The sequence below is a fragment of the Aulonocara stuartgranti genome (genome assembly GCF_965226115.1).
Source record: "Aulonocara stuartgranti genome assembly, chromosome: 5".
Lineage (NCBI taxonomy): Eukaryota > Metazoa > Chordata > Actinopteri > Cichliformes > Cichlidae > Aulonocara > Aulonocara stuartgranti.
In genome coordinates this window covers 7,348,455-7,375,374 of record NC_138943.1, presented here as the reverse complement: position 1 = coordinate 7,375,374, position 26,920 = coordinate 7,348,455, and the positions used below count along the sequence as shown (strand labels likewise).

General features: G+C 38.9%; 2 protein-coding genes across 3 annotated transcripts in view; both read right to left on the bottom strand.

Annotated features, from left to right (window-relative positions):
- Nucleotides 1-26,920, bottom strand: part of tafa3a (TAFA chemokine like family member 3a) — a 117,951-nt gene that overhangs the window by 28,669 nt on the left and 62,362 nt on the right. For both annotated transcript variants that reach the window (XM_082533999.1, XM_082534000.1), the window contains exon 2: nucleotides 20,056-20,168. In XM_082533999.1, the coding sequence (XP_082390125.1) occupies nucleotides 20,056-20,167 (112 nt within the window). In that variant the 5' untranslated portion in view covers nucleotide 20,168. The remainder of the gene's footprint in view (nucleotides 1-20,055; nucleotides 20,169-26,920) is intronic.
- LOC309707617 (uncharacterized protein) lies at nucleotides 6,789-9,075 on the bottom strand. The gene is made up of 2 exons (XM_082535037.1): nucleotides 9,057-9,075; nucleotides 6,789-7,992 (listed from the first exon to the last, which is right to left on the bottom strand). Exon 2 carries the CDS (start codon nucleotides 7,831-7,833, stop codon nucleotides 6,847-6,849), a length of 987 nt encoding a protein of 328 aa, XP_082391163.1. The 5' UTR covers nucleotides 7,834-7,992; nucleotides 9,057-9,075; the 3' UTR covers nucleotides 6,789-6,846.

The following is a 26,920-nucleotide window of genomic DNA, read 5'->3' as shown; positions in this document are numbered from 1 at the left end:
TTGTTACGATTTATATTATCAAACTGCTTGGAAAAGAGGTTTCTTGGGACTGTTTTTAAGGGAAATGTGTTACATTTATGACTGGGAGCTGAAAATCTGTAACATTAAGTAAAAGGAATTAGCTCTTAGAAAGGATAATAAACTTTCCCAACATCTTGTCAGACATCTTCAAATAATACCACATGACAATTTAGAAAGAGGCATCCCTCATATTTTGAAACAGGTTGTAGCAAAGGGGCGCTGATTGCTGACTGCTACTTCTGACTGTTGCTCTTTAATATTACTGACCTGACTTGACTACAGGCAATTTGTCTTATATGAATTCTGGTGTTCACACCTCGAGCTTTCTAAGGAGAGATTCTTAATTAATCAACAAATATTTCTCTTTATATAACCTCTAACTAGGACCATACCAAAAAGATTTCTGTATATTTTGTTTTGCAGACTTTCATTTATGATTCTTTGGCTTGAGTTCACTACAGACTCGATAGTGGGACAAATTTTCTTTGAAGTCTGTAATCACAGCACATGAAAGAAATGGTGCAGTTGTAAATACGTGTTTGATAAGATAGATGTGGTTAAAACTGAATTTGCAAAACCCCCCAAACTACTAGGCTATCTGCTCAGACTACAGAAATGTTATATGTGTTAGCTTTTGATACACAGTTTTAAGATGCACTGTCATAGGTGTGCACGTCATGCCGCTCTATGCAAGTACATCATTTGAATTCTCTCAGAATGTCAACAAACGGAAAGTCTGTACTGTGTTTTTCAGTTTCCTTTCTCTCCTGCCTCTGTCTGATTGGTTCTGCACTGACACATCTCAGCCTGCTTTCAGTATGGTTGCACCTGTCTGCTTCAGTTTCCTTCATGACGAGGCTTTCCTGTCTGCTCCTCTGAAACTATCAAACTGCTATGATACACTCTACAGAATGAGCCACTCTGAAAAAACACAACTCAGAGTAAGTATTAATATGTTATAATCTCATAGCCTAGTGTTGCTCCTTTAAAATACTCATACTAATCCTGGTCAGAATTGCATTTATCCTGCTTTTCATGTCTAGCATTTTGACCTGAGATACAGATCCGTCTTATTACTGTCGATTTTGGATTGGATCATCGGGTTTATAAGGATGCTGTCCGTGAACTGTTCTGTACCAGAAGCTGCTGAACCTGGTTTGCAACAGATTATATGTGGCTGATTGGTGTATATGAGCCGTCATCTCATATAACTGGTCTTTCAATTTCCTTTGAAAACACATATCAGAGAACTAGTGAATAATCTGCGATTTACTCTGGTATACGTGCTGCTATTACTTCACTGACAAAAACTGGGAGGATGAAGAGATTTTTTTTTTTTCCACAAGTGGAAAAAACATAACTGCCTGAACATCACAAAGAATTCATGATGCAGCTGGGTGAAGTCTGACCTCTGCACCAAATTATTATGTAACCTTTACCCTGATATTTCACAGGTTTACCTCCAGAACACCCTGTGAACTCATTAATTCCCATCCCCTATACGTGTGGTATGTTGTACTAATTATGCCAGTTTTTACAATGTATAAAAACTGAAGGATTCAATATGGGCTAAAACATTAAGCTGCGTAATTGCAAATTAAAAAATAACCATCAGAGTTATGAGCATGGTGCTTCCCTTTCTTTCATTTAATTTTAGCAACACTACCCACACATTAATTACAATATGTTAAAAGCTTAACAATGGGACTATTCTTCTTTATGAAATATAAACTGTAAGTAACTCATTTCAGAGTTAATGTTATGTAGCAGTATGCATCAAACCTCTCATAAAACACAGTCTGTGGAGCAAGGAATCACCATCACAAACAAATTAATCACTTTCAACACCGCACAGAAACCTTGTGATAAGGACCTGCTCTATTGCCAATATGAAAGGGGTCTGTGCCTCCTAACGCTAAGCTTTAGCCAGGCATAGGCCATTAACAGCAATACAATTGACTAACTTTAAAGGGGGTTGCTTTAATTGCTGGGTAAGGGCAGGCTTTTAGTTTGTAAGACCCAATTACTACCATGCTGTTAGCACTTCTTCACTAATTGCATTCATCAGCTCAAATCGTTATCACCAGGCTCTCCTTCGATTTCTATCAAAATCCAAAAATCCTAATTTCTTTGAGTTTCAGAATAGCTAGAGGTAACTCATAATGTGGCGAGGGATAATGGGTTTACATTTGAGCTGTAATTAGAGAGGGAATGGAGATGGAAGACTTCTGGCGGATCTGTTTTTGTCACAGTATGTGTCCTTTCTGCTGCAATAAAACACTGGGACAAATTTTACTCTAAGCTATTATGCCAGTCAGTGTTGTCTTGAGAACACACTGTTTTCCAGAAACCATTGACTACATGTGGATTGACCCTAATGTAGTAAAAGTATAGACAATAATTATGAATCTGTTTTAGTATAGCTTATTCATTTTTGTAGCTTTGGACACTTTTTTTGTTGTTTTGTTGCATTATTGTGTTTTATATTTGTTTTGTTTTGGCTCTCCGTCAGGTTAATTGTTGGGACCGTGGAATGTTGTTACAGCTCAGTGAGACAATTACAGAGGTTGTGAACAAGCCAACAGTTTATCCACATTTCCCCAGCCATTACTGACAAATAATGCCATACCAAGCATTTGTCTGCTGAATTAACAGACAAACAAGATTACAAATTAGTGTAATAATCTGCATACACGCTGTCACAATACTCTGTAATATCATTGATAGTACCTACCAGAAAGTGTTAAACGTTATTGGTAAACTGTTAAATTGTCAGGATGCCAAACCTAAATACATTTCTAGCATTGCCATGTCTTTCCCACATTTATATGGGCAGCCACAGAACCACCGCAGCTATTGTGTTTTCTCTGCAGAGACAATCTTTTCCCCATGGAGTCATACTCATGAACCCGTCTAACTGGTCTGTTGAGACTGCAAACAAATAAGGGAGGGAACCAAAACAAACCTGTGTTGAGGTAAAAATGAGGGTGAGTGCATATATCTATCTATCTATCTATCTATCTATCTATCTATCTATCTATCTATCTATCTATCTATCTATCTATCTATCTATCTATCTATCTATCTATCTATCTATCTATCTATCTATCTATCTATCTATCTATCTATCTATCTATCTATCTATCTATCTATCTATCTATCTATCTATCTATCTATCTATGATTGATTGGTAATTTATTTCAACATGTGAACAATATACAAGTACATTTAAAAGAAAATAAGAGAGAGAAAAAATACGATACCAATTACATACAAAAAACATTCTGATTAATTTACATGTTGAAAGGGAGTGGGAAGAAGTATACACTTATTTAATCCCACCCCTTTTCCATAAATTATCAGTTAATATTTAGTCAGCTTCCTTACTGATATAATTTGTAATAAAAATAGTGAACAGATTTCTGATATACTATATACTATAATATAACATCATGATTTTTTGTTTGTTTGTTTTTAAATAGAGACATTCACTTAATTTAAATATTTTCCTTTTCTTTATAGTTTGAGAAGATCATATTTGTATAGGCAAGGCAAGGCAAGGCAAGTTTATTTGTATAGCACAATTCAACAACAAGGTGATTCAAAGTGCTTTACAGAGACATTAGAAACAAGAACAAATAAAAAGCATGATTTAAAATTGATTAAAACAAGCAAATAAACTAATTAATTAACAAACAAACAAACAAACAAACAAAACAGTATATAAAATCAAAACAGATAAAATCAGAACAGTAGATAAAATCAGTAGTTAAATGTAAGTTTTGAAATTTAAGCTTAAAGTGTGGATTTGGTGCTTTATTCAAATGCAGCTGAGAACAGGTGAGTCTTCAACCTGGATTTAAATAAACTGAGTGTTTCAGCTGATCTGAGGCTTTCTGGGAGTTTGTTCCAGATATAAGGAGCATAAAAGCTGAATGCAGCTTCTCCGTGTCTGGTTCTGACTCTGGGAACTGATAAAAGACCGGATCCAGATGACCTGAGGGATCTGGATGGTTCATACTGGGTCAGGAGGTCATTGATGTATTTTGGTCCTAAACCATTCAGAGCTTTATAGGCCAGCATCAGAACTTTAAAGTCTATCCTCTGACGGACAGGCAGCCAGTGTAAGGACCTCAGAGCTGGACTGATGTGGTCCACTTTTTTGGTCTTAGTGAGGACTCGAGCAGCAGCGTTCTGAATGAGCTGTAGTTGTCTGACTGATTTTTTTAGGTAGACCTGTAAAGATGCTGTTACAGTAATCAAGCCTACTAAAGATGAATGCATGGACTAGTTTTTCCAGGTCCTGTTGAGACATCAGATCTTTTATCCTTGAAATATTCTTGAGGTGATAGTAAGCTGACTTTTGTTATTGTCTTAATGTGTTTTTCTAAGTTTAGGTCTGCATCCATCACTACACCCAAATTTCTCGCCTGGTTTGTGGTTTTTAGGTGTATAGATTGAAGTTCTCTGGTGACCTGTAATCGTTTTTCTTTGGCGCCAAAGACTATTACCTCAGTTTTGTTTTTGTTTAGCTGGAGAAAATTGTGGCACAACCAGTCATTGATTTCCTCAATGCATTTACCAAGAGCCTGTACAGGGCCTCGGTCTCCTGGTGACATTGTGATATATATTTGTGTGTCATCTGCATAGCTGTGATAGTTTATTTTGTTGTTGTTTATAATCTGTGCCAGTGGGAGCATGTAGATGTTAAACAGAAGGGGTCCCAAGATGGAACCTTGGGGAACTCCACATGTGATACTTGTCTGCTCAGATGTGAAGTTACCTATTGATACAAAGTATTTCCTGTTTTCTACGTATGTTTTGAACCAGTTTAGTACAGTTCCTGAAAGACCTGTCCAGTTCTCCAGTCGTTTGAGTAATATGTTGTGGTCAACTGTATCAAATGCTGCACTGAGATCCAGTAAAACTAGGACTGACATTTTTCCACTGTCTGTATTCAGACATATGTCATTAAACACTTTGGTCAGAGCGGTTTCAGTGCTGTGGTTCTGTCTAAAACCTGACTGGAAGGCATCGTAGCAATTATTCTGTTTTAAGAAGTAACTGAGCTGTTGAGAAACTGCTTTTTCAATGATCTTACTTAAAAACGGGAGATTTGAGATCGGCCTGTAGTTGTTCATTTGTGTCTTGTCAAGATTGTCCTTTTTCAGTATAGGTTTGATTACAGCAGTTTTTAGTGATTCTGGAAACACACCTGATAATAAAGAAAAGTTGACGATCTGTAACAGGTCTGACTCTAAAGTCTTTGAGACCTTTTTGAAAAAACTTGTTGGCAGGACATCTAAACAGCAGGAGGAGGAGTTCAGTTTACCTAAGATGTCCTCCAGGTCTTTGCTGTTAATAGGTTGAAACTGTTTCATGGTGTTTAAACAGTTTTTTGGTGGACACAGTACATATCCTGGATCTGCTGTTGATGTACCAATTGCTTGTCTAATTTTTTGGATTTTTTCAGTGAAGAATTTGGCAAAGTCATTGCAGGCCATGGTCGAATGAAGTTCAGCTGCCACTGACACAGGGGGGTTTGTTAGCCTGTCAACTGTAGAAAATAAGACCCGAGCATTATGGCTGTTTTTAGTGATGATGTCAGAGAAGTAGGACCTCCTTGCATTCCTCAGTTGTAAATTATAATTGTGAAGTTTCTCTTTATAAATGTCATAATGAACCTGGAGGTTTGTTTTTCTCCATCTGCGCTCAGCTTTCCTACACTCTCTTTTTTCTTTTTTCACCAGTGTGGAGTTTCTCCATGGAGACTTTTTCCTTCCAGAGATAACCTTCACCTTAATGGGAGCAATAGTGTCCATTACATTTAACATGTTAGCATTGAAGCTATTGACGAGCTCATTGACTGACCCTCTGGGCAGGTCAGATGTTAATGGGAAGACCTGGTTAAAAATTGCACTACTGTGTTCAGTTATACACCGTTTTGTGATCACTGTTGTTGATATATTTGTGTGGGCTGAGATTTTACTTTCAAAGAAAACACAGTAATGATCAGACAGGCCCACATCAGACACAGTAACCTTTGAATAACTCTTTTTGAACAGTTTTATGTTTGGACATCGCTTTAATTCCATATTCAGACTGTTCCATAGTTTCACTCCATGAACAGAAACACAAAAGCCTTTTCTTGTAGTACGTACCTTTATTGTTTTGAAGTTACAAAAACCCCTTAAATTATAACTTCCTTCTTTCAAAAAAAACATACTCTGAATAAGACTCTGAATAATATAGATATATGTGTGTGTGTGTGTGTGTGTGTGTGTGTGTGTGTATACAAATCTATATATCTATAGATATATCTATAGATATGTCGATAGAGATAGATATCTCTCTCTCTCTCTCTCTCTCTCTCTCTATCTATATATCTATATCTATATATATCTCTCTCTCTCTCTCTCTATATATATATATATATATATATATATATATATCGATCGATCGATCTATCTATCTATCTATATATATATATATATATATATATATATATATATATATATATATATATATATATATATATATATATATATATATATATATATATATATATATATATATATATATATATATATATATATATATATATATATATATTATCTATCTATCTATCTATCTATCTATCTATCTATCTATCTATCTATCTATCTATCTATCTATCTATCTATCTATCTATCTATCTATCTATCTATCTATCTATCTATCTATCTATCTATCTATCTATCTATCTATCTATCTATCTATATATATATATATACAAAAACACCCAGCACGCCCCTGCGGGCGGTTTATCCTTCAAGCTCGGGTCCTCTACCAGAGGCCTGGGAGCTTGAGGGTCCTGCGCAGTATCTTAGCTGTTCCCAGGACTGCGCTCTTCTGGACAGAGATCTCCGATGTTATTCCCGGGATCTGCTGGAGCCACTCGCCTAGCTTGGGAGTCACCGCACCTAGTGCTCCGATTACCACGGGGACCACCGTTACCTTCACCCTCCACATCCTCTCGAGCTCTTCTCTGAGCCCTTGGTATTTCTCCAGCTTCTCGTGTTCCTTCTTCCTGATATTGCTGTCATTCGGAACCGCTACATCGATCACTATGGCCGTCTTCTTCTGTTTGTCTACCACCACTATGTCCGGTTGGTTAGCCACCACCATTTTGTCCGTCTGTATCTGGAAGTCCCACAGGATCTTAGCTCGGTCATTCTCCACCACCCTTGGGGGCATCTCCCATTTTGACCTCGGGACTTCCAGATTATACTCGGCACAGATGTTCCTGTACACTATGCCGGCCACTTGGTTATGGCGTTCCATGTATGCCTTGCCTGCTAGCATCTTGCACCCTGCTGTTATGTGCTGGATTGTCTCTGGGGCATCTTTACACAGCCTGCACCTGGGGTCTTGCCTGGTGTGATAGACCCCAGCCTCTATGGATCTTGTGCTCAGAGCTTGTTCTTGTGCTGCCATGATTAGTGCCTCTGTGCTGTCTTTCAGTCCAGCTTTGTCCAACCACTGGTAGGATTTCTGGATATCAGCCACCTCCTCTATCTGCCGGTGGTACATACCGTGCAGGGGCCTGTCCTTCCATGATGGGTCCTCGTCTCCCTCCTCTTTCTTGGGTTTCTGCTGCCTGAGGTATTCACTGAGCACTCGGTCAGTTGGGGCCATCTTCCCAATGTATTCTTGGATGTTCGTTGTCTCATCCTGGACTGTGGTGCTGACACTCACCAGTCCCCGGCCCCCTTCCTTGCGCTTAGCGTACAGCCTCAGGGTGCTGGACTTGGGGTGAAACCCTCCATGCATGGTAAGGAGCTTTCTTGTCTTTATGTCAGTGGCTTCTATCTCCTCCTTTGGCCAGCCTATTACCCCAGCAGGGTACCTGATCACGGGCAGGGCATACGTGTTGATGGCCCGGATCTTGTTCTTACCATTCAGCTGACTCCTCAGGACTTGCCTGACCCTCTGCAGGTGGTTGCAGCTTTTCTAGCGGCCTCTTCATGGTTCCCATTCGCCTGCGGGATCCCCAGGTACTTGTAACTGTCCTCTATGTCTGCAATGGATGAAGTGAAGAATCTTGCATCGTGGTGCCAGGACAACCACCTCCAGCTGAACGTCAGCAAGACCAAGGAGCTGGTGGTGGACTTCAGAAGGGGTCAGCACAGAGACTACAAGCCCATTATCATCAATGGAGCTCCAGTGGAGAGGGTGCAGTCCTTCAAGTATCTTGGTGTCCACATCTCCTCAGACCTGACATGGGCTGCCCACATTCAGGTCCAGACCAAAAAGGCTAGGCAGCGCCTGTATCACCTGCGACAACTGAGGAAGTTCAGGGTCTCTCCAAAGATCCTCAGGATTTTCTATACAGGCGCTGTGGAGAGCATCCTCACACAGAACATGACATCGTGGTTCGGGAACAGCTGTGTGAAGGACCAAAAAGCTCTCCAGAGAGTGATCCGTACAGCAGAACGCTGCTGCAGGATTGCTCTCCCCCCGCTTCAGGACACCTACACCAGGAGATGCCGGACTAGAGCAGCGCAGATACTGAAGGACCCGTCCCATCCTGGCAACAAACTGTTCCAACTTCTGCAATCTGGTAGAAGGTTCCGCATCTTCCGGGCAAGGACAGAGAGACTCAAGAGGAGCTTCTATCCCCAAGCCATCCGTGCCCTAAACACACACACCCGCCCTCTCACATCATCTATAATTGACTGAGTCAGGACTCTTCCAGACACTAAACCAAGGCACAATGTACATTTCAATTCCTTTAATTTTAAATATGTTTATATTGTCTATCCTGTAAAATAGTCAGATGTCTATTCATATTAATGTACAGAATTCACCTGCTTGCCGCTACTACTGCACATTCACCCAATGTATATACTACATATATATATGATGTTTTTCCTCTACACCCCCCCCCCCCCAATTTTTTTGCACATGTCGAGGAGCGTGTCAGGCTACATTTCACTGTGTGTTATACTTGTATAACTATGCATGTGACAAATAAAGAACCTTGAACCTTGAACCTTGAATGTTGCCTTCTGGTAGTTCAATCCCCTCAGTTCTGACTAACTTTCCTCTCTTTGTTACCATCCGACTACACTTCTCCAGTCCGAATGACATTCCAATGTCATTGCTGTATAGCCTGGTAGTGTGGTTCAGTGAATCGATGTCTCGTTCACTCTTGGCATAAAGCTTGATGTCATCCATGTACAGGAGGTGGCTGACAACTGCTCCGTTCCGTAGTCGGTATCCGTAGCCAGTCTTGTTAATGATCTCACTGAGGGGGTTCAGGCCTATGCAGAACAGCAGTGGGGACAGAGCATCTCCTTGGTAGATCCCGCACTTGATGGTGACTTGTGCTATGGGCTTGGAGTTGGCCTCTAGTGTTGTACGCCACATCCCCATTGAGTTCCTGATGAAGGCTCTTAGGGTCCCATTGATCTTGTACAATTCTAAGCATTCCAGTATCCAGCTGTGGGGCATTGAGTCATAGGCCTTCTTGTAATCAATGCAGGCAGTGCACAGGTTGGTCAGTCTGGTCTTGCAGTCTCGGCTGACTGTTCTGTCTACCAGTAGCTGGTGTTTTGCGCCTCTGGTATTCTTGCCAATCCCTTTCTGTGTCCCGCTCATGTATTGACCCATGTGCCTGTTCATCTTAGCCGATATGATGCCTGACAGGAGCTTCCATGTAGTACTGAGGCAGGTTATTGGTCGGTAGTTGGAGGGGACCGGTCCCTTCTTGGGGTCCTTGGGGATCAGGACCGTCCGACCTTCGGTTAGTCATTCCGGGTGTCTCTCGTTATATATATACAGTGGGGCAAAAAAGTATTTAGTCAGCCACCGATTGTGCAAGTTCCCCCACTTAAAATGATGACAGAGGTCAGTAATTTGCACCAGAGGTACACTTCAACTGTGAGAGACAGAATGTGAAAAAAAAAATCCATGAATTCACATGGTAGGATTTGTAAAGAATTTATTCGTAAATCAGGGTGGAAAATAAGTATTTGGTCACCTCAAACAAGGAAAATCTCTGGCTCTCACAGACCTGTAACGTCTTCTGTAAGAAGCTTTTCTGTCCCCCACTCGTTACCTGTATGAATGGCACCTGTTTGAACTCATCATCTGTATAAAAGACACCTGTCCACAGCCTCAAACAGTCAGACTCCAAACGCCGCCATGGCCAAGACCAAAGAGCTTTCGAAGGACACCAGGAAAAGTATTGTAGACCTGCACCAGACTGGGAAGAGTGAACCTACAATAGGCAAGCAGCTTGGTGTGAAAAAATCAACTGTGGGAGCAATCATCAGAAAATGGAAGACATACAAGACCACTGATAATCTCCCTCGATATGGGGCTCCACGCAAGATCTCATCCCGTGGGGTCAAAATGATCATGAGAACGGTGAGCAAAGATCCCAGAACCACACGGGGGGACCTGGTGAATGACCTGCAGAGAGCTGGGACCAAAGTAACAAAGGTAACCATCAGTAACACACTACAACGGCAGGGAATCAAATCCCGCAGTGCCAGACGTGTTCCGCTGCTGAAGCCAGTGCATGTCCAGGCCCGTCTGAAGTTTGCCAGAGAGCACATGGATGATACAGCAGAGGATTGGGAGAATGTCATGTGGTCAGATGAAACCAAAGTAGAACTTTTTGGTATAAACTCAACTCGTCGTGTTTGGAGGAAGAAGAATACTGAGTTGCATCCCAAGAACACCATACCTACTGTGAAGCATGGGGGTGGAAACATCATGCTATGGGGCTGTTTTCCTGCCAAGGGGACAGGATGACTGATCCGTGTTAAGGACAGAATGAATGGGGCCATGTATCGTGAGATTTTGAGCCAAAACCTCCTTCCATCAGTGAGAACTTTGAAGATGAAACAAGGCTGGGTCTTCCAACATGACAATGATCCAAAACACACCGCCCGGGCAACAAAGGAGTGGCTCCGTAAGAAGCATTTGAAAGTCCTGGAGTGGCCTAGCCAGTCTCCAGATCTCAACCCCATAGAAAATCTGTGGCGGGAGTTGAAAGTCCGTGTTGCTCGGCGACAGCCCCAAAACATCACTGCTCTCGAGAAGATCTGCATGGAGGAATGGGCCAAAATACCAGCTACTGTGTGTGCAAACCTGGTAAAGACCTATAGTAAACGTTTGACCTCTGTTATTGCCAACAAAGGTTATGTTACAAAGTATTGAGTTGTATTTTTGTTATTGACCAAATACTTATTTTCCACCCTGATTTACTAATAAATTCTTTACAAATCCTACCATGTGGATTCATGGATTTTTTTTTTTACATTCTGTCTCTCACAGTTGAAGTGTACCTCTGGTGCAAATTACTGACCTCTGTCATCATTTTAGGTGGGGGAACTTGCACAATCGGTGGCTGACTAAATACTTTTTTGCCCCACTGTATATATATATATATATTAGGGGTGCAACGATATTCGTATCGATATTGAACCGTTCGATACAGTGCTTTCGGTTCGGTACGCATATGTATCGAACAATACAACATTTGTAATTTATTTTATCAATTTTCCTTCTGACGATGCTGTCTGTGTTGAGCGCTCAGTGAATCTGTGTTCGACTACTCCGCCTAGGCTGCACTGTCGCAGATCCACTGAGCGCTCAACACAGACAGCATAGTCAGAAGGAAGAGCGCAGGGCAAGCTAGCGAGACAGAAGTTAAGCTCTCCTTGCAACAGGCAAATTGAACGTCATTCAGATCTGGCGTTTGGAATTATTTTGGTTTTCATGTGACGTATGACCCTGAAGGTAAGCGAGTCATGGACTAAAGTAAAACAGTATGTTGAATGTGCCATGCAATGCTCAATTACATTGGTGTGAACTAGTGTGTTAGCGCAGTTAGCTCGTTAACGTGTTGGCCGTCTAGCCCCATGCACGGAGCGATCGGCGGTAGCTCGTTAACGGAGATTTGCCGTGTTGTGAAGTTGAGGTCATTTCAACGAGATTAAAAGTTATGACAAATCAGACTATGAGGCAAAAAGAAAGTGCAGCTTTATGGTTTCATGGACAAAAGAATTTCTGTGGCTGCAATATGATGAGCTAAATAACCAGGGCTGCACATAAGTGGTCCGCAGGTGCGCATTCGCTGTCAAAATAAAAAACACGCACAAGGGTTAGGGTTAAATTTAAAAACTGTACTTTTGAGTTAAAATATATATTTATAATTTTAATAAATGACAAATTAAAAATGCATGAACATTTTTTGTATCGAAAAAATATCGAACCGTGACACCAAAGTATCGAACCGAACCGAACCGTGAATTTTGTGTATCGTTGCACCCCTAATATATATATATATATATATATATATATATATATATATATATATATATCACACACACACATCGTATTGGGTGAACAAGTTTGAATTTCCCTATGTTCTTCAGCAAGTTGCACCTTGACCAGAAACTTTTGGTAACTATCAACAAGCTTCTGCCATAATTCTGGCTGGATATTCGGCCATTTGGGGTTCATTTTAACATTAGAACCGCCAAGGGGGTCATTTATACCCGTACTGGTGGTTCTATTGTTAAACTGGTTATGGGTTAAAAATAGGTTGAAATACAGGAGGTCACTGTCATGTTGAATGTCCATGTGTACTTTCAGTTGAGCTTAAAGGTGTCAATTTTGGAGCAGGGGCTTCGTTCTTTGTCAGTGCCGTCTCTGTCTATGACAATAAAAAAAATTGCTTTATTGTCAACAGCAGTTTCCAGTACATAGTTCCTTGGACTTTCCCACTGTTCTGAGTATTGGTCAATCTAATCAATGCTGTAAAACAAAATTATTTTATGCTAGCGAAGATCTTATTAAGTTAAATGACAATGTACAGTTTTTAAGTATTTGTATTCATTTGACCCTCTTGACCTTGTGGATTAGAGGAAATCTGAAATAAATTTTCGTTTTTTAAAGTCAATAAAGATGTAAGCTATACAATTATCCCAACTTGGAAAGACAGTTCAAAGAAATCATTAAAAGCCCATAATTACACTCTTAATGGGCTATCATGGGTATGTAAACTTCTGACCATAACTGTATTTTTAATACGCTCACAATTACGTAACGTATTATAAAATAGATATTTAGACATCTAACACATTTGGTGCTCTTTTCACACTGTAGGTTATCTAAATTTGCAGGCCTTTTCACGCATAGAATTGATGCTTACAGTCTAGACAGTTATTTTGGCATCCATGTGAGAGAGCACTAAACAAATTTACTTTACACAGACCCTTAGATGTGAGCAATATGTAGATTAAGAGTATAGTTTGAGTGGTTTGATGATCGTAACAGAATTTGGGGGAAAATGTTTTATTTTATAGTATAACAGTCATTTATATTTTTAGAACAGACAATAAGAATAATCACATAAGCAAAAACAAAAATTGTCCTTTAACACTATGTCCTGTACTAATGCAACAATGCTACAATTCCCAACTATCATGCTTGAACTTTGATTCCTCTGTGTATGTGAATAAAACTATTGATATTCTCTCAGCACATACAGTGTCCCCTTGTTCCCCTCTGTCAGCTACACAACCACACACACAGAGGATAGAACCAAGGCCACACACAGCCACTCACGGCTCATCTATAGCTGCCATTCAGATGTGTATAGCAGAGGACGTTTGATGGTTTTCTAATCTCAGGACCTGCCACTGGAAGATGGGGCGAGCTGACCCCCGTCATCCCCACAGTGCATCTAAAACAGCCCCACATCTCCATCTCAATCTCCCTCTGCTTACTACCTCCCCACCATTGTGTTGTCCACCTGCTCTCCAAATGTCAGGACAAATGCTCCACTGCCGCATCCCCGCACATCCCCAGGGTGGGGATGACCTGTTCCTCAGCCGCTTCGTATAATGTCATGCTATCTCTGGGCAAGGGTTCCACACTGACCTGATGTGGACTGTGCAGAAGGCTAATGAATACTACCACACACCAACACAGACCCAGATACAGTAAATTTACTGCATTACAGGTTTTTATACAAGTCAGGAAATTGGAATAGATACATATGATGAAGTCTCAAAATGAAGAAAAAATATGACACAGAAAAATCCACTTGATCCTTTTGGTGGACTCAAATCAATTCCAAGGAGACCTGTATTTAAAATACACTGATATTATGACAAGATATAGCAGTCTCTGGATTAAACAGCAATTAGTCCAATGCATTCTGCAGCACTAAAGATTAGCCAATTGGCAAAAGGGCAGGACTAATGCTGGCGTCAAGCAGTTCTGCTGTATAATATTTTAACTTGCCAGTGCTAGTTAACTCTGGCACAGGTTTAACAATTTTTGCTTTGCGTGATCCGTTCTGGAAATTTCCAAGAAAACCTGCACTTTGATGTGCCTATTCATCAGTCTTAGCTAAAAATTCTGTTTAAGTCAACCTGATATTTGTCTTTCGTTTTAAGTGGGAGAATCGAATCCCCTCTCTGGGATTGGGGAGCTCAAAAACAAAACAACAAAAAACCAAAAAATGTAACCACATTAGCAGCAATTTGTTAATTTAATAAACTATTTTTTTTCCCAAAATCATAAATATTTCTCTCGCACCTTGATCACTGGTTCTAATCACATTTAATGGACCACTTTTATGTTTTTAAAAAAAAGAAAAAAAGAAAAAAAATTATGTTTTATTTCATTATTTAGCTATTGTCTAGTCCACGTTTTAAAAGGGTTTTACCTCACTGTCAGTTTGCCATCATTAAAAAAAAAAAACTTTAAGCCTAAATATAGCTATTCTTATTTGTACTCATTTGTATCTTTAATCCATGGGTGTTTGACATTTTTAGAACGTCTCCTGGGACTTAAAATGCAATTACAATTTTTGCACTATGTCATCAAAATTTAAAGTATGCCAGCTGAACAGAAACACATTTATACATGCGGCAGGCCACACAGGCAATGAAAACTTGCATTCAGTGAGCATTTTTCATTCAAGCGGCTGGGTGCATCTTTGAGTATGGTTTTCACTTCTTATTATAAAGTGTGTGTGTGTGTGTGCGTGTGTGTGTGTGTGTGTCAGTGTGTGTGTAAGACAGAGAGAGTGTGTGTGTCTATGGAGGATACTGTTTATTTATGGATTTTTATATATTTTTACAAATCTATAGCATCAACACATTGTTAGGGCTGAAGATATTGAACAATAATAGAATTTAGACCAGCAAAACTAATATTATGCTGCTCTAAAGTTAGCTAAGTGAAGTTACTTGGAAGGTCTTGTCAAAAATGTATTTATATCAAAGGGAACAATTTTAATAATAAACATGAATATTACCATTTTGAGGTATTTTAACAGTTAAGAAGACTAATCCATATCTCATCAAGAATATTTGAATACGAATATCTTTACAACACTGTATTCACTTTTTCATGCAGTCTTCATTAGCAGCCACAGTGGAAGATAACTTTATATTTATTTTCACTTTCAGTGTTTTTTGCTTATTTGGTGATCTGTGGAAATGGGAATACAGAGAGAAGCATGAATGAGTTAAGTATAAACCAAAGAGACATGCACAGGATAAAACAACTTTTTCAATAATCAAGCTATTTCATTTTAATATTTCTTCTACTGTGAAGAAAAAAAAATCACTGTTCAAAACACAATGACTAAATCTACCCCAAGGCTATTCAAAGTTGGATAGTAACAAATTATATTATTTTGAGTTTCTAAAATGATCTAAGCCTTTAAACACTAAGAAAAAGCGCTCTGCTGCCGCCTGATTCTCATCAAGATCCATCAAGCATGAAAAGCTCTTTTTCATAGTCTTCCTTCCCTCCAGGCTGGCACAGGAAAACAAGTCTAATTTATCTAGTAAGCATATTTTAATTCATAATTTGTATTAATGTGACACATCCTAATATATCTTTTTTCCAGAAATTATTCTGATGGGGACAGTGTGGGGAACAAAAACTTTTTTGTTGGATTCTGCCATTAATTTGGGAAAGAGTGAAAAAAGTTGAAACCAATTTGCATAGAATACAAAAAAAATCCCCCAAAGCATAAAAATCAGCTCGAGAACGAACCATTAGAGTGCATCACGCAGTTTTTAGAAAGTCTCCACCATAAGCAAATATGGAAATATTCTACTCTATTCAAATGAGAGCCAGTGCAGTTTCATCTTATTAATAAGGCGGCATGGCCCCTTGTGTGCATGTGAATATAGAACCGGAGTGTAAAGCTGATCCCCGAAGTCATTTTGCAATTTGTGTAGTTATCCATGAGCCATGTGGCTTAATGCTTGATATTTTAAAATCTAGCAAAGTTTACGACCTGTAAACAGCACTGCTTAGAGCGTTTTCTTTTCCCTCTCTCAACGAGTGGGAGCTGCTGCCATGTTGCATCGCACAGCCTCAGTGGGAAATGTGTTTTTCACGCCTGTTTTCCTCTCTCCTACATTTCCCCTCACAGACACTGACCAACAATCCACAAAGAGCTTCATTCCTGCTTTTTAAATGAGACAGATTGAGCTGCTGTTAAAAAAAAGTGTCCAAGCATCTAAATAGCTGAGTAATGAGGCTCCCATTTGACCAGGCCACAACATCAGTCTAAATCCTATCGATGGGACCAAAACAAATTGTAAAGCCGAAAGGTAGTTGCTATCACGCTGGTTCTCTCTCTCTCTTGCTGGACCACTCTTCTTCTTCTAGCGCCATCTCTCGCCCTTCATCTCCCTCTCCACTCTTTCATGACCGGCTAATGAATGTAGATAGTGCTTTGGGGGATGCAGTGGTCTTATTACAGGGGTTATGTGTGCACGCTGTAAGCTCAGCATGCTCCAGTCAGGCAATGGTGAAAGGTTCAATTGCTTTGGCAAAGCCCCCACTTCAGTAAACAGAAGGGCTAAAGAGGTTTGTTTATTGGGCGCACCTTGGCTTGACCTCTGTAGCTCAGGGAGAGGCTACGTGATTACAGAAGTGTCAGCGCAGCCTGGGCAGAACAGGCCAGACTACTTTCATTGGCCCTCTCTCTCTCCTAATAAATCACAGGAATAAGCACACAAACCACATGAGTGGGACAAATGCAAAAACAATGAGAGTTCAATGTAAGCCTGATGATTTAATGGTTTATCCACCATGTTTGCGCTCAAACTACTTGGATTTGGTGTTCTACTGTCAGTCTACAGAGATATATACAGAACATATTGATTGGAATGATTAGTTTATTACACGAGTAGGCGAAAAGGCAAGCTGTCCTGATGCTCACTCCAAAACAGAAACAATATGAAACATGGCTAAAGTATGTGGACATTTTGACCACAGCAAAGGCAAAGAAGTAATTTCCTGAAGGAATTAAGTTGTTAAGTGTCACCTAGTTTTTCTAATTATAATAAATATTTGACAAAGTCAGCTGTTAGGATTCAGTTATAGGGTTGAAATGATTTAGATAATTATTATCATTACAGATCACCTAAAACACATCCAATTCTGCTGCTGTGCTCCAGCTTTCACCCTTTGCTTGCTCGGGTAAGTTCTCCACACTCTGGACTCTGTTCAGTTCATCCCCCAACCGCTCTGCACAGCCAGAGCAGTGAAAATAATAATTTGTTATTTTAACTCACTATACCTTCCTACATATTTAATTCATCAGTCACATATCATTAGTTCTGACTCATATTATAACAGCCTTCACATCAAAATGTGTGTAAACAGGCCTGCTGAGTGCAGCATTTTACATTGATTCTATTGGGGTGAAAATGACTGATGTAGTTTCCCCATACACCTCAAAATTAACTATACGGCAAATAAATCCATTTTAGGAAAAATCATGAAATGAGAGGTGATCGGGTTATATACACTATGTATTTATGTTATTATGTGTAGCTTGTGGTTTCAGTTTATCTGAAAGATGTTGGGTGAGGTAAGCCTGTGCAGACCAGTCAAAGTCAGAGCACCTTTCCTTTATGGGCCTTTGTGCATGGTCATGATTAACCAGGAAAAGCCCTGTCCCGCACTGCTGTCACAGAGCTAAAAGCACATTATCGTACATCACAATGTGTAAATAATTCTTTATGAGTACCGGGGGTCTTTGTTCAAACAATGAAAAATGTGAAACGCCAAAGCACACAGAAGAGTATGGAAAGGTATGTAGCGTTTGTCCATATATTGTATTTTATCTTTTATGCTCCATATTTTGGAATGTTCCATATTTTATTTCATATTTCTTGAGGAAAAGCTGGTGAGACTGCTTTCCACTCTTGCACATCATGTATTTCACATTGTATTTGTTTTGAATGTTGTGTGTTCACAGTTGAAAAATTATATTTTTATTATGTTTAGTTGTTTTATTTTATTATGTCTGATTGTTCAGTTGATGTTGGTGCAGTTATATACAATGCACTTAAAATATAAAGTAAAAATGATTTAAGACGCAATACAATATCACTGGTTGTGTAATGGAAATGTGTTTTATAGAACACTTAATCTATTATAGTGAAATAAGTAAATGTGAATAATGCTGGTTTAGGACACAGGAACACAAAGTTAGATGTGGTGGAGCTCTCTATACTGATTTAAAAAGTTGAATGATTACATTTTACTAAAACATATACCTTAAGTTAACAAGAAAATATTCAATAGCTGTGCACCTATGAATGATGAATAATATTATTAATCTAGCAATAGCAAAGTCAAAAAACAGGTTGACATACAGTTATATTTGCCATATTTATCAGCCTCTGTTTTTGATTTGATTTGATTTGAACATACACAGACAAGGTATGTAGTGCAATCCATTTGTGACATATAATATGTACAGTCTCCTTGTGTAGTCCATCCTGTTTTGGCTCTATCAAAGTCTTTTGCTGGTTATATGTTTTCAGCTAACATGGAGCTGTTTCCCTCAAGCCACTGTGTGCTGTTTGTCCTCCAGTGGAATAAGGCTCATTATCTCAATGTGTAGTCACAGTTTCTACCGTTACGCCCAGGGATCAGGCCATCTCTCCATTAAGGAAAATCGCTTTGAAAGGTCTTGTCCTCTGCTTCAAACACACACACACACACACACACACACTGAGACGCATGCATGCACTTAGTGTACTGGTATTACTTTTTTCCATTTGATGCTTGACTTACAAGACTGCTAAACTGTTGAATTTTAATGTGCACAAAACACAACCTTAAAGTACATCTTTGCCTTGCTGTTTAGAAGCCAAGAAAGTTGAACAAATCATATCAATTTCTTTTTAAAAAGTCATTGAGATGAAATGTGACCACAACATGTGACTGAGCTATAAGGAATTGGGTCTGACATGCTGTGACTGGGGTACCAATTTGGTCAGAATGGATCCACTGAAAGCACTCAACTGTAATCCTTCCACATCAGAAAACACATCAGGTGTTATATTTTTGGGGGGAAATGTTAGCCCATCATAGCAAGTAAAATAGAAACTTAAAGCGATGATTTACAGCTCAGAATAAAAATTTAATAACACAATATGCATGCATAATTCCTAACAGGTACTGGTATAAATCCCTGGGAAGTAAATTACAAAGAAGTGTATGCAGGGAAATTTATTGGCTTCTCTCAATAATCATTACAATCTACTTAACTAGACATTTCAAGGACAGTGTGAGCACAGTGATAGCATGTGTTAGTTTTTGTTCTAACTGAGCATGAATCGCCTTTAAATATGTATTCTGCTGGTGTGTTTGTCACAGTCTGCTGCTCCTGGTTTTTGCTTTTCTGCCCATCTTGAAGTCAAACAAGCTCATTATTTTCAAGAAAAATCATTTCACAAGATTTTGCTGGCTTTTAATGGGATAATACAGTGACTATATGCTTTCCTGAGTTCCTTCACTACAGAGGTTGCTCAGACATAGTAACAGACTTTATTTGTTCTGGGCATCCTGCCCAGAACATCCTGCTGTGTGTGTGTTTCTGAGTTTCTGTATAGTATGAATGAACAATGATTTATGAAAGATAGCACTCTGTTCAGCCACTGGTCAATGCGAAACTAATGAATGGAAGGACATGCAGTGTACCTATGTGGCTCCTATGTGACGATGCACTGGTCAGCTGTCCCCAGAGAGACACCATACAGACGGTCAGCAGCAGCGCCCTTCCGTACATGCTCTGTAGGTCCCTCTCCTGCATTCTGGAAAAACAGGACAACAAAATCAGGAGTTAGCCATATTTGCATAATATGAACACCCAGATATACAGTCTGGCTCATTTCAATTCAAGGACACAAATTCCCATAGCTATGACTTGGCAGTCACAGGTGGAATCTACTGAGTTTTAACTGGATTAACTCAAACTAAACCAACCCACACAAACAAAATCAATCTACCAGTATCTATTCATGTGTTTGAAAATGCATAAAATTCAAAATTAAATTATTTCTCTTGAATTGAGTTGTGCTGATGAGCTTTGGATCAGTAGGAAATATACACACCTTGTCAAAGTTCAGTTATTTCTTGGTTTTTTGGAAATGCATGCTGTTTTCCCATTGGTTCCATGTAGTGGGACACAACAAGCACAACTGCTTTGTATTTATTTATTATTGAATAAATTCACACAGGCACATGAAAACAAGGAGACTGTTTTCAAAGGACTGATTAATTAATATCATATCTATAAAAACAGAGGTTTTGGCAGTTTGCTAGTGTGGTGTTAACACAATTGTGCAGACGTCCCAGCAAATGTATCCAAAGGTCAAATGGTGCAATGCTCAGAGAAACTGAGAAAAACCCAACAGCTCCAAAAATTCATGACAGTACAATTTGAAACAGATCAAACAAAGACCTCTAGAAGGAGATAGCACAGTTTAGGTTTACAAATCTGCACATGAACAAACCACAAGACTTCTAGATCAATGTTCTTTGGACTGATGAGATCTAAGTGGCGATGTCTGACATCGTGGCATGTTTGGTGAAAACCAAACACAGCATATCAGCACAAACACCAAATACCAGCTGTCAAACACGGTGGTGGAGGGGTTTGGGTTTGCTTTGCAGCCACAGAACCCGGACACCTTGCAGTTACCTAGTAAACTGTGAACTCCTCCGTACGCCGTATTCTAGAGTCAAATGGGGGGTCATCTGTAAAACAGCTAAAGCCTAGCTGAAACTTGGTCATGCAACAGGACAATCACAATCAACAAAAAAGCAAATCCACAAGAAAATGGATAAAAAAAAGAATCAATGGTTCAGTCACAATCCAGATCTCACCCAAATGAATTCCTGTGCCTCTTGAGAGATCTATGCAAATTAATGCCCACAAATCTCAGTGACATAAAGCAGTTCTATAAAGAACAGTAAAAATTCCTCCATAGTACTGTGAGAGGCTGATCATTATAAAGAAAACAATTACTTAAATCTACTTCTACTTGGCTCTTAAATCATTATTCATTATTTAATTTTTCACAGGACTGCAAAGAGTCCTGGACAAAGAAATTCACTGGTCCTGAGGTTTCCTCTCTGTAGTAGTCAGACAAGTAGTTTTCATTTTTGTTTGTAGTTTGGTTTGGTTTAGACAACAAAACTGCTTAGTCAGGTAAAGGAAAATAATTTGGACACAATCAGGTGAATAGCTGTAAAATCTACAACATTTCCACAAAGCTTGTGCTGTCGTCACCACCACATTTCAACTTATTACATTACACTTGCACTGACATTTGAATCTGTGAAACCAGGATGATAGTATCAGTAACTGTATCAGCTAACTGCCAAACCACCGATTTGTGCACAATAACCTTAAAGCAGGTATCTCAAAGTCATTAGTGCTCATGCTACACTGCATGGAAACATGAAAAATGAAAACTACACTTTTCCCTTTATATGAAAAAATGTTCATATTCAATGAACCGTCTGATGGGCTTCCTGAGATGTTTTCAGAAGAGCAAGTACAATGTTAAAGTACGTCTCATAACCAGAGATGGGCAGTAACGCATTACAAGTAATGCGTTACTGTAATCTGATTACTTTTTTCAAGTTACGAGTAAAGTAAGAGATTACTATTGCAAAAATGGTAATTAGATTACCGTTACTTTCCCGTAGGAACGCTGCATTACTGCATTACTAAAACCATGATTTATTTGTGAGAATGTCTCATGACAGTGATGTAAGCGAGTGCAACATTCGTGGCAACAGCTGTGTGCAGATCAAGAATGGATAATATATTGAGTGCGGGAGAGAGTATGACCGTGCAGCGTTTAAAGCGTGGAAGTACTGACCTTACTTTGAGTTTGATTCCATAAAAAGTGACAAAAACATTAGTGTCCGTTGTGCGTGGGAAGAAAAACTCTTTTTACAGCGAAAAAAAACCCCTAAAGTTCCAAGCAAGCACCACGTAACGGGAAATTTACAGAGAAACTCGCAGATTCTTCAACTGACCGCTGCGGCACACCTGCACCAGGGCAAACCTCCACCTACTCCACTCCTGCTTTACAGGTGAAAATAGAGCAACAGGACCGCTAGTCTTTGATTTTATTTATTTTCTGCTGTGTTGCACTTGCATCTATTTGAAAGACTGAGTGTAAACACAAAAAAATATATTATTTTAAATATTTTATTTTATGTGCTGGAATGTGCGGAAAATAGGTTTAAATGTTAAACAAATTTCTTCCAGTCAGAGAATGTTGCATGTAATTAAACTTTAGCTTGATGCATAACGTTAAAAGATTAAAACTAATAAAAAAAGTTTTAAAAAGAGACTTTTTCATTTGATTACATTTTGTATGATGGATTATGCAGAAAAAGTAGAACTGGCCTGAAAGATCTATCGCTTTATTACCTATTCAGGTTGTAAATCGTGTTTTTAAAAAGTAACTAAGTAACTAAATAATTAATTACTTTTGAAAATAAGTAATCAGTAAAGTAATGGGATTACTTTTGGGGGGAAGTAATCAGTAATTAGTTACTGATTACTTTTTTCAAGTAACTTGACCAACACTGCTCATAACATCCACATCCCAGGAAATTAAACAAAAAGTAGCATTTAACCTCTTTATCATTCATTGAACTTTCCATACACTTCAGTATGTTAATACTGACATCAACATGCAATATGTTTGATACCCCTCCCTTAAAGCTAATGAATAAGCTGAGGGAACTCCAGGATAACAAGTGATAAAGGGAAAGAAGCAAACAAACAAACTTAAGAATCTTTTTGTCCTTTTTGTGCATTAGCCATTAGCTTCAAAACTGCAGTAGCTTATAAAACATCTCTGAAAATAGTCATTTTGTAAAAACATAATAAATTCTGTAAGCCTCTGCAACAAAGCCCAGATCAGTTTGCTGTATCACTACCTCGTATGACTGAGCCTATAATTTCAAAGTCATATTCACTTGTGAACACCTCTGGGGTTCATGTATTAAATTATTGTGTTTTATTTCACCAAAAGCTCAAGTGATGTGCAGTCCAATGATATGGAGCTGCAGATGTAGAATTTAGATGAAATTGCAACAGATGGATTCAGTAATAATTTCACAAAATTCACAACACCAGTTCTGGAGCGACAAATGAAGTATTTTTTTCTCTCTTCTCTCCCTACTTCCTATCTGTGAGTGTTGCTATTTGTGTGGTCTGTCTTACAATGCTCGGCTCAGTAAAATTTGTGTACTTTCAGATGATTGTTGTCCTGCAATACTCTCCATCTTCATCTGAGAGGCCCATGGAGAGTGGAACAATCAGCGGCTCGTCTTACTGCCAACAGAGCTGGCCTCCTCTCTCATGAGAAAGCAGCCGCAAATCGCAGCTCTGCTTTGAACTCTGTTCCAGTGCAGCAACTCAAATTAGTAAAATGCTTGGTTTCGTGCAAAAAGATCAACCCTTGCTTATCTGGCAGAGTCTCACATACGAGGGAGATGTTTTACTGTGACTGCCTTTGTACTGCCAGCCAGAGCTGGTGAGATATTAACACGGCACTCTAATTCTGTACAGGCTCAGACAGCTGATGCAATCAAGATGTTAAAAGCACGTACAGACTGTAGAAAAACATAGACACAGTGTCTGTAATATCACCCATAAATTCATCAAGGGACTATTTGAAGTCTGGGGTTTAGGTTTATGTTGCTGCTGTTATTGGGATTATGTGAAACCAAAAAACAAGAAGCCTGCATGGATCTCAAGTGAGGCAAACAAGTGACATCGGGAACTAACTGTGTGGTGGGCTGAAGTACCTGTCAGTGCCTTTAAATACTATATATTATGTACCAAGTATACACAAACTCCATTATGAATTTTTTTTTAAAGTATAAAAAAACTGTAGCAACTTTTAATGAGTTACTAAATGCATTTAAATCAGCTTTCCACAGGCTTCCACACTCAACCCGATATACCACGTGAACTTGTGTGACTTCCACAAGACATTAAATAACAGATACACACCGTTGCATCCTTTGTAATTTAAGGGCTTGATTTGATCTTTTACTTTGCTCGGCGGGGACTGACGAGTTAAATTAACTCCCACAGAGTCTGAAAACTAATTTTCACCTGTACTCTCAGACGTTTGGTGCAACACTAACACATACCGCCTGCAACATTAGACCAGATGAAGTGATTAAAAAATATGTCTTCACTTCTTTGGTCTGCTGGGGCAAAGTAGAGATCACTACTAGAAAAACACCACTTGTAATGGACTCCATCTCATTGTTAGTTTACCAATTTATTCCATCCCTGTTTATCTAAAAAAAAAAGTACTAGACTCACATTGAACATTTCAGCGTCTTACTCTTATTTTACTTATTTGCGATTTGTTCCAACAAGAAAGCTGATCTGACAGCTGAACTCCAGAAATAATTGGAATTTGAGAGCACGCCACTGTGCTTTATGAAAATGAAATGTCTGTGACGGCAGAGTTTTGGTTTGGAGCTGCTAGGATGTCAGGTTTTATTCCAAATCTAAATCTATTTTAGCACATTATACTCCAATTTCCATCTTGCGTCTGTAGTGTTCAGGTGGCTTATTGGAGCTGGTTAACAAGAAAATTATTCCACCTGACTGATGTGGCGCTGAGACCAGGTGGCTCATCACAAAATGCCCTGAATGAGGTGGAATTATTTTGGGGACACATTAAGGCAGATTTTTACATGATGGAAACACACATACACATGTTGTGTTGATCAGTTTGGATGCACCCAACAAGTCTTTTCCAACCTTTGCACCTCATCTCATAAGTTATGGCTGCAGTAATAATAAGCTTGGTAGGTGCATTCCTGAAATAGACTCCAAACTCTCAATGCCAACTGAATAAAAAATTGAAACGTGTTATTTCACACGACTTTAATGATAATATACAAATAACTATACACACTGGCAGTTTGCTCGTGTGGTGCATTGTAAATGTATAGTATGTGTGAATAAAATTAAATACTATTTTCCAGCAGTCTTTTGTGATGTCTTAATTTCATTTATTAATATCACAATGATACAATGATTAAAATTTATTTGCCAGCGATCCTTCACCATTGGCCAAGATAGAGTACACCCCAGATAGGTCACAAATCCATCGTAGTTCTAAAACAGAGAGACAAACAACCACACACTCATACATCTCCAACTATGGCCAATTTAGATTAGATTAGATTAGATAGAACTTTATTAATCCCTCGGGTGGGTTCCTCTGGGAAATTCGATTTCCAAAAAAGCACAGCACCGACAGAAGCTACAGAGTTACAGAATATTATATATATATATATATATATATATATATATATATATATATATATATATATATATATATATATACATACACACACACACACACACACACACACACACACACATATATATAAATACAGAGACAATATAAATAAAATATACGAAGGGGATAAATAGAATAAATAGGAATAAAAAATAAAAATACAAGTGAATTGCACATTTCAAGTATTTATTCAAGTGTCTATTTAAAAGCACCAATTAACCAAACAATCATATTTTTTGCGTGCAGGAGGAAACTGGAGCAACCAGAGAAAACCCACGGGAGCAAAGAGAGAACATGCAAACTCCACACAGCAAGGATCAAACCTTCATGCTGTGAAGCAACAGCATAAAACCATGCTGGGCATTTTTTATTATTTATTATTTTTTGTTATTATTATTTTTCTTCATTATGCTGTATTATGGTTATCTTTTGTCTGTCTGTTTTGGAAAATGTGGATGGATGACTCACCATCTGCAGGCTAAACCCACAGGTACACATAAAGTAACCTGAACCTGAACCACTGGCGGGGGGGGGGGGGGGTTATAGCACAGGGCTCTGTAAATTTTACTGTCAAAAGACACATTTTTAAGCCACAATAAACATAAAGTCTGCATAGAAAATCAAAACATATTTAACCCTTATAGTGTCTGCTTATTTAAGGTATTTGTTATATATTTTTGGATTTGTGACAGAAGGACAGCAGCAAGAGTGTGATACTAGCAAGAGCAAGAAACAGTGACACTAACAAAAAGGCAGGAAGTCGAGCTCAGTGTGGTGGAGCTGAAAATTGTAGGATTTTTATTGGGAGTCACCAGGAGGGACAGGATTAGAAATGACTTTATCAGAGAGACAGATAAGGTTGAGCAGTTTGGAGACAAAGTGAGGACATACTAAGAGGAGGTGTTGAATATATGCTGGATAAAGATATGAAGCTTGGCTACAGTGAAGAAGGACACAAAGAGGACTGGTGTGGCAGAAGAGGATGCAAAGGACAGAGTGAGATCGTGGCAGATTGTACTGCAACTGAAAAAAAAGCTGAATTGATTATTTCAATTTTTTTTAAAGTCTATTAAAAAAACATTACCTGAGCCTAAACAAACTGTTACTTAACTGAAGATATAAATAACATGAAATCTTCCCAGCACTTATTGCTCCACAGAGCCCCCCCTTCTGTTTTTGCTATGCCCTCTTGCTGTCTCTCC